Source organism: Gossypium hirsutum, chromosome D11, assembly GCF_007990345.1.
Source record: "Gossypium hirsutum isolate 1008001.06 chromosome D11, Gossypium_hirsutum_v2.1, whole genome shotgun sequence".
NCBI lineage: Eukaryota > Viridiplantae > Streptophyta > Magnoliopsida > Malvales > Malvaceae > Gossypium > Gossypium hirsutum.
Genome location: NC_053447.1, coordinates 20,874,937 through 20,884,213, shown reverse-complemented (window position 1 = coordinate 20,884,213; position 9,277 = coordinate 20,874,937). Strand labels below are relative to the sequence as shown.

Here is a 9,277-nt window from a genome sequence, read left to right as displayed (position 1 = left end):
GTGAAAGTATTATAGCAAAAGCACGGGATTGAGGAAACGACATGGGAACCGGAGGAGGCAATGAGGAAACAATACCCGAATCTCTTTACTGGTAAGATTTTCGAGGACGAAAATCCTTAAAGGGGGGAGAGTTGTAATGGCCCAAATTTAAAATTATCGGAATAGTGGTTTCGTAACCACAAATCCGATTTAAAGAGAAATTTATTTTAATATTTTTGCATGAATATTGATATGATAGGAAAAATCGTATGAAAATATCGATAAAAAAATTTTACTGATTAAGTGGTTAGTTAGAAAAAGAAATTATTGAAGGAATTAGGTAAAAATAAGATATCGAGACTTCGATCTCGTAAAACCGAGTCAAAAATATTTTTATAAATATTTATGAAGTGTTAGTAATATGGTATTAAAATTTCATTAGAAAATATTAATGTTTGGGTAGTCAATTAAGTGAAAATGACTAAATTGAAAAAATGTAAAAGTTACTAGAGGGATTAAATAGCTCAATTGTGAAATGAGGAGGGACATAAATTGCAAATAACCCCAAAAGGAGATATTTTGGGCGGCATACGCTGAGAAAAATCAGGAGAATTGAAGAAATAAGGGTAAAATTGGAATATTACAAAATTTGCTTTAAAAGTTAGGACTAAAGTGGAATTATCTAGATTTCTCTTTAATTTTCTGCACTCTCATCAGCCAAAAACGTCCTAAGGGTTTCTTCAAGCTGGTTTTTCATAATTTTTGCACCAAGTGAGTTAATTCTTGCCTTTTTCTTGTAATTTTTGCGTTTCTAAGGCTTTTACAACTAGGTCCTATTACTTAATTCATTAGTTTTTGATTTTATGAATGATATTGAAAGTTGATATGAATATGTGCTGGAAGTTTATGAGGAAATAGGATGAAATTGATGCTTTAATTTGTTTATGAGATGATTTTATTAGGTAATTCCAATAGAAATTGATTTGTAGGACCTAATTATGAAAAAGTTTGGAATTAAAGTTTAGTGCTGAAATTATAATTTCCAAAGGTTATAAGGTAGTTTAAAGTGATATAATAATGTGTTGATTGAGAAAAATCAGCTCAATTGAGAGGTTAATTGAGCAGGGGCGAAATTATCATTGTTGAAAGTTTAGGGGAAAATGGTAATTAACACCATGCACTAAAACAGTTTTGGACAGCAGCAGTACTTTAACTTTGAAAAATCACCAAAAATTGTAGAGATCGAATTATAGGATGAATAAAATATGAAATTAAAGCTTATTGAGTCTAGTTTCTTATAAAAGAAACGGTGTAAGCAATGGAATTGTAAATCATGAGATATAATAGATTTTGTGAGACAAGGTCAGAATGAATTCGGGTTCCCCTGTTCTGAATTTGGAAAATCATTAAAAATTTTAAAAAAATTATTATGAGTTATAATTTATATGCTTAGAATCCTTAATGAGTCTATTTTCTGAGGAAATAAAGGGAAGCATCATCCTAATTCTGTACAGTGAGATAATTAATTTTTAGTGAACAGGGGTCAGAACTGTCATACAGTGAAACAGGGGAAACTTTAAAGAATAAACTGTACTTATTGGATAAACCAAAAATTCTGAAATTTTTATGGTAATAATATATGTGAGTCTAGTTTCAGGGAAAATTAACTGATCTTAATTTGGAGTTCTGTATCTCAAGATATAAATAATTTAGTAACTGTGACTCAGTGAGGCAGCTTTGAATGCACTTTAAATAATAATGGAATTGTAGGGAAAGTTACATATGAACATGAAATGTATTAGATTAATGATTAAATTTATTTATTTAGATCCGGAAAATTCAAATACGAAGCAAGATCGAGGAAAAGAAAAAGTTCGGGATTAGTAGATTTTTGTTTACGAACAATTGTCGAGGTAAGTTCATGTAACTTGAATTATATTCACAAATGCTTGAAATGTTTGTTATTGATGTGAATATGATTTGGATGTTTAATGTATGATAATTGATGAAGTATTGATGTTCTTGATGAAAAGAGGAAATAAATCCCGGTTGAATGAAAGGAAAATTTCGATGGATCTCTGAAAAAGGAATTGACGGTAAAAAGGATCTAGCCCGGACGGGTGATCCTATCCTGATATAGCCCTTTCGAAGAATATGTGGAAAATGGATTTAGCCCGGACGGGTAATCCGAATTAGGGTCTGAATTTAGCCTGGACTGGTAATTCAGATCCAAGCTCATTAGAGTAATTGTCGTTGCAGGGGATTTAGCCTGGACTGGTAATCCCGACAATACTTTATGAGTTTATATTACAGGGGATTTAGCCTGGACTGGTAATCCCGCTGTAAGGATGAGGTTCGAGGGAGTGTGCTCTCTGAAATGGAAATGTGCGCACATGAATATGAATTGACGGACCCGGATTTGTACACTAAAGTGTACCTCTGAAAATCCATCGAAATTCCAAGTAATTCAACGGGATAAATATGGAAAAATAACAAGGAAATGGAAATCATGGAATTGATGAGCTCATCAATCATTTATCTTTGTAATGAATTTGCATGAGGTTGAGTTTGTATGTGATAGGTATATGTTTATGTGAATTGGATGTGTGCTTGTGTTATTAAATGATGGATGTATAAGTATGGTAAGTATAATTCCTGTTGCATGAACTTACTAAGCACAAAGTGCTTACCCTGTTTCTTTTTCCCCTATTTGTAGAGTTAAGAGCTCGGAGGTCGGATTTGGTCGGAGACACATCACACTATCAATCTCGAGATCTTGGTACATAAAGGAACTTTATTTTGGAAATCAATGGCATGTATAAGCTAGTAAATTAGATGTTAATGTGAAATGAATTTATGGTTAGCCATTGGTATGGCTAACAAATTTTGGTTTTGGTATGTGATGAAATTATCTTATGAATATGATAAATCTATCTTGAAAAAAAATTCGGTAAAATCTGGTAATGCCTCATACTATATTTCGGCGACGAATACGGGTAGGGGGTATTACAGTGAACATCAGTTCTTCTTGATTTACTTTTGTTGTCTGTGCCTGAGCATTTCATTGTTGTTATGCGTGCCCATTATTCTTACACACCCTCTCCATATGCCCAAATTGTTTGCAACTTCTATATTGAATATTTGGCCTGAACCAACAATACCTTTCCAGGTGATTTTTTTTTTCAGTGAAAGCATGGTGGATTTTTCTTCTTGCTACCATCTCTCCAACTATCATTTTCTTCTCTGTCCAATCCTTTTCTTTATTGTTTGAGGAGCTCGTATCATCTCTGTTTCTGGCTTGAAAAGCTCCTTCAGTATGTCCTTCTTCTCTGCTTTCCCTTATCTGTTCTAGGGCATACAGAGCATTAATTAGCTCTGAGAGTGAAATGGTCGATAGATCCCTTGAATCTTCCAATGAGGATATCTTTGATTCATATCTCTTAGGAAGTGTGGTAATCACCTTCTCAACTACTCGACTATCAAGGAACTGATCACCTAATAGTCTTATCTGGTTCACCACTGCCATGATTCGATCTGAATATTGCTTCACCGTCTCAACTTCCTTCATCTTAAGGTTTTCAAAATCTCATCTGAAATTTATCATCTCCTATTTCCTTGTTTTCTGTTATCCCTAGAACTCCTTCTTAAGTTTATCCCAAGCTTGTTTGAGAGTTTCACAGGTCATGATTCTTGTGAATATCACGTCTGAAACACCATTTTGTAGGCAAGACATCGCCTTATGTTCTTTGGCACATTCCTCACTGTGTTGTTTCATTTAAGCAAGAGTAGGATTTGGCCTCAACACTGGTGGTTCCATTTCAGCATTTACAACCTCCCAAAGATCAAAGGCTTGAAGATAGGTTTTCATTTTTACTACCCAGATGCGGTAGCTTTCACCTGTAAAAACAGGGGGTGATGGTGGTGTAAAGCTTACTGAAGACATTTTTATGGAAAACAGGCCTCAAAGATAAATGGCTCTTGATACCAATTGTTGGATTTTTGAAGAATGAGAGATTGAAACAGAAGCAAAAGATGAAGAATGGAGAACTTAATTTTTGGTGAATTGTTTCATTAAAAATTGATACATAGATTACATGGAAAAATCATGCTTAAATAAGTTAAAAATAGTAATAAAATATTACAACTTGGCTTAATCCAGTGACTAGATTCATGTGACTTTCTTTTTCATTTGTTGGTTTCTATCTAATCGCCTGCCAAAATGATTAATCAAAATTTATCACAGTTTTAGTGCAAGTTGGCAAGTTGGCAACTTGCAAAGTGAAGAGCTCGCAGGTGAGCTCTCATGCTTGGTTAGCTCGCAAATGAGCTCTCAGGCTTTGGTGAGCTCACAGTGTTGATGAGCTCGCACATTTGGTGAGCTCGTATATTTTGGTGAACTCGTAGTTCTTGGTGAGCTCGCAATTCGCAGTTGGCACTTCGCAGTTTGCAGGTGAGCTCGCATCTTTTGGTGAGCTTGCAGTTCGCAGTTAGCATGGATGGTCATTTCGCAACAGATCTAACCTTTTACGAGTTACTCATATAACAATCCAACCTTTCAAAATGATTATAAAAGAAACTACCCTTCACAAAAATTCAAATTGATTTTATTCACTTTTTCACTTGCTCTATCCTTTTTTTTTTTACTTTCCACTCAACCATTTACACAGTTGTATATTTAGAAAACAAGAGCAAAGAAAATGGAGTAACTCATACGGGGAGCCTGAAGTTTGGAAGACAATGATAATGTCTCTTTTAAAGCTGATTTGGCAAGTTAGGAAGATTTAAGTTTGTTTTATTATTATTATTATTATTATTATTATTATTATTATTATTATTATTATGGCTTCGTGGTCAAATAATATATGAGACTATGAATCAACATGTCTGCTGTACAACTCTGGCCTATATAGCTATGTTCTTACTTACCTTAAATGTGGAGGACAATTGAATGCCATAGTCCATCTATGTACTTTGCCAGTCAATAATCAAAAAAGGGTTTACTTATGAAGGTGGCTCAAGTAATCAAGTTCAGCTGCCTTTGGACTGCTAAATTGGAAGGGACAAAAGAGATTAGAAATTTGCTCTCTAGCTAACAGACAAATGGACCCCAATTGCATGTGCAAACTGTACAAAGATTAATGGAAAGGAGATTAAAGCAATGGGAATACTTAAACTGCCTTTCTTTTTTTTTTTTTGTGCCATCTTATCAAATGATAGATATCCTAATTGAACAAATAATACAATAACTTGAAGGTTCTAAACCACCAAATAATTAAAGGAAACACATTTCTTCGACTTTATATCCTGTCGTTTAGTCCATATTATGAAGGTCAATTAGCCATCTTTTTTTGCTAGTTTAGTTGACGATTTTGCAGTATGATCACCTAGTAATGTTTACAACATACTGAAACACTACGTCAATTAAATTAGTTTAAACTTTAAAAGTCTCTTGTTGTTAATGGAGGCTGCCATGGTATACATAAACAAGTTTTTGCAACCTTCTAAAGGCTCACAATGTAACTTAAAAGTGACTTCCTTTTTGCCCTTTTGAAGTCTTTTTCTGGGGCGAAAAGTGTTCGGTATCAGCCTAGAAAAGATCAAGAAATTTGCTGCTTGAGGTTGATTAGATGTGTATCTTTAAAAGGTGAGCTACTTACTAATCATTCACATCAAGAAGGCAATAATAAAAGTAGGTCCGCTATCCATTCAATCCAAAGTAAAAGGGACTGAAAGTTTGGATGATTTGATATGAAGAAGCTGCCAAAAGTAATTTCTCCATTATCTGAGCTACTCCAAGTAGATGCACTAGGGTGGTAACCAGTGCCATGACCTGATAATTCATATATTCTGTTACAAAAATGTAGGAGAGAATAAGAATACGGATTACGACTTTGACAATAAACTCAACCACCAAATTGTATAGAATAGCTTATTTATGTTTTTAGAACATTATAAACTAAGTATTTAGCTTGCTGATAAACTCGAACTTCACAAGTCAACCACATTTAACATATATATCTTACAGGTATATTTTTAATTCTTGCTCATATCGTCTAGTTTTAAATTTCTAAAACTCTTTTGATGACATAAGTACATGGTTGTGGAAGAAAGAGCAAGAAAGACATAATTCATGTAAAAGGAAAAAAAAACATGGATTCTCCCATGAAATGTTTTCATTACTTTTAAAGGATACTCTCAAGAGCACGTGGAAACGGGATACGTGCTACATGAGGGAAAAACTTACGTACATGCACAATATACAAATATCAAATTGTAATAAAAGCAAGAAGAAGAAAATGTCATCAATTAGTCAGAAAAACCACTCATGGCATGCATGAGGGTATAATTTATAACTGCAACCAATGAAGCAAAGTTGTTCTTTCATCTGATCATGGCTGTTAGAGAGCGAAAAACGACTTCCTCACAAGGAATTGTGAGTCCCATGTCGTGGTTAAACCCAAACTCCTCTTCAGCTCTTTGAAGCAAGCTCTGGAACCCAGGGTGAGTCAACCATGATATTGGAACTACATATCTGCTTCTATGTTCACCAACATAGACAACAAAATGTCCTTTAGGTACATCATCGGGATGCCCTCCTTCATGATCATAACCTTGTTTCTTGCCAAAACTTGAGCACCTTTTAAGAATCTGCTTGATAGCCGCCGTTTGAGTTAATTTGTTTGATTTCTTGATAGCCATATTGCTTTGAACTTGAGAACTTAAGAGAATTGAAAAGAAAGTTGGTGGGGAGAAGGATTAAGGAATAGAGGGTATTTATACATGGGGAAATTAAAAGAGAGGATTTGGCATTTAAAACAATGTCATGTGCTATGTGGGTGAAATGAACAGATATATGCAAGGCATGCAGGGTTTGAAACCCAATGGGGCTTAGCCTACCATGTTGCCTCTCCTATAGACAACATGGGTCCATATTTTTTTCTTCTCTCTCTTGTTTTTCCTTCTCAAGTTATCCACCATTCGTCGCTTCTCAAATATACCTTATTCTAAGGCTGAGAAAATTCATTACCAAAATATTTTTCTCCCACGGTTTTCCATGTTAAACAATGTGGCAACTTCTTCTCCCTCCCACACACTCCAAAATAGAATAGAAACAAAAAGAATTATCCTTATCATTGTCTTTGACATGATTAAAAAAGTTTTGCTTCTCAAACTTTCCCTTTGATTTAATCATTACCGGATTCTAGACGTGAATTACGAAAAACAAATATATTCCACTAAAATATAAATCATATATTTAAAATATCTTACCTTATATATACTCATATTCCATATAAATATCTTAACTAACAAAGACCATATATGCCACAGCCTTAGGCTAGCTAGTGGATGGAAAGACCTGAAATGATTAGCTGGTTTCATACTACTTCGGTTTAAACCTTTAAATTAAGGACCACTGACGAGTGTCGCTTTTCATGCGTCGTGGTACAATGTACGTGAAGGAGTCAACTAAATGAAAGATTAATGTAATGGTGGGAATTGAATGCTTGTCGCAGAGTCACGGAATTCCCAAAAATTTGGTCTGGTCCGTTCTTGAAAGTCGAACTCAAAGGGAAGTGGATTTTGGGTTGTTTATGGACCACATCCAACACACAAAGCGACCAGTTTTTGTCCCACTGAACCCAAAATTTGGCATGTTCGACACTTAGCTTGGCCGGGCTAAATTTGCGCTGCCTAGTGTCTTCCTCTTTATTGCAAATAATAATCAATTGAAAGCTTGGGGTAACAACAAACAAGGGTTAGCCCCACGTAGTGACAGTGTCAGCGAAGTGGGGGAAGCATGGGCGATGGCTTCTCTTCCTAAATTTGCCTAATGTCATCCACATCATATTAAACTTTTTCACTGTTTCCTGCCCTACATTTGACCAACTCGAAGAGCTAATATCACACACCCTAGATTTTATATCCATTACCAACATATTTGCTAGCTGTCTCAATAGTTATAGCTTAGTTGGCAAGTAAATATATGCATACTCTATCAGACCAACAATTAAAACATCCTAGATTTGTGAGGTGCCAGGGTTAAGGTGTAAGGGTAGCTCAAGCATATGGGGGCAGAAACTTAGTGTTGTGGAGTTTATATATAATTTTCAAACACTTACGCCACTGCCCATGTGATTCTGCCTTTAACACGAACTTCTGAAACCACAAGAATCAGATTACAGGATGGAATAATGAAGTAATATTATATAAATCTCCTAAATAAAGCACCATAAATATACCTAGCTTTAGCCTTTCATTCGGCTAACATGCGAGATATTTCCCATGTTTCAAGGGCCGGAAGCCGGCTTTCAAATCTACATGGCAATCTTATCGAATCAGTCTTCTCTAAGTGGCCCTGCTTCCTCGTCATATTCTCTTCCAAGACGCATGTAAGCTAGTAATATGCTTCCAATTTATAACAAAGTTTTGGATTTCTCTATTTCATATGAATCTAAGAGAATTTTGAGTAGGATGCACTATGAGGAAGTAAAAGCATCATGAATCCTTTATACCAAAAGTCGGATTATATTTTATCTATTTACTCAAAAAATAAATAAATTAGACATTGAATATTAGATCAAAGAGCAAACTAATCCTTTTTATTAAAAATTTTGTCCATTTCGACTATTGAGAACTGACGTGGCTGACAAAATAATTAGACAATCACGTGTACCTCATGCTGATATACAATAACCATTTTTTAACAGTAGAAGTGAATAGAATTTTTAACAGAACTAATATACTCTTTTATCTAACATATAAAGACTAACTTATATATTTTTTGAGTAGAGGAGATAAAATACAATCCAACTCTTGATAAAAAGACCTCAATGATACTTTTACCGATATGAGAACAGGTGTGGTCTCTATCCTCCATGGATTATGTGAATAAAATAGATAAGTTATGCCATCATTTTCACTGAAGGTAAATGTCTTAACAGCTAAACTTCTATGTCTAGCAGATAAAAAATAGAAGCCAATTTTTTTCTGGTCTTTGAGTAATTCGGCAACCTATTGGCGACCACATCCTGGATGATGGTATGCATGTGATGGCCATGTTACTTTTGTCGTCAAAACGCAGACACAATAAAAAGGATAGTTAATGTTGTAAATATACATAAGGCCCTTCATCATCACAATTTTTTTCCACCATGCCAATGACATTTTCAGCTTTGGCTTTTACCCCCACAGCCCGTACCCCATTCAGAAACTTCTCACCTGCACTGCATTCTAGCTTGCTCTTTTTCTTCTCTCTACTCTAATATTTTCCCTTTTAAAATGACAATCTCTATGTCAG

General features: G+C 34.8%; 1 protein-coding gene across 1 annotated transcript; it reads right to left on the bottom strand.

Annotated features, from left to right (window-relative positions):
* Positions 1 to 6,112: 6,112 nt before the first annotated feature.
* On the bottom strand, positions 6,113 to 6,799 carry LOC107911315 (auxin-responsive protein SAUR50). The gene has a single exon (XM_016839176.2). It carries the CDS (start codon positions 6,676 to 6,678, stop codon positions 6,361 to 6,363), a length of 318 nt encoding a protein of 105 aa, XP_016694665.1. The 5' UTR covers positions 6,679 to 6,799; the 3' UTR covers positions 6,113 to 6,360.
* Positions 6,800 to 9,277: the final 2,478 nt, after the last annotated feature.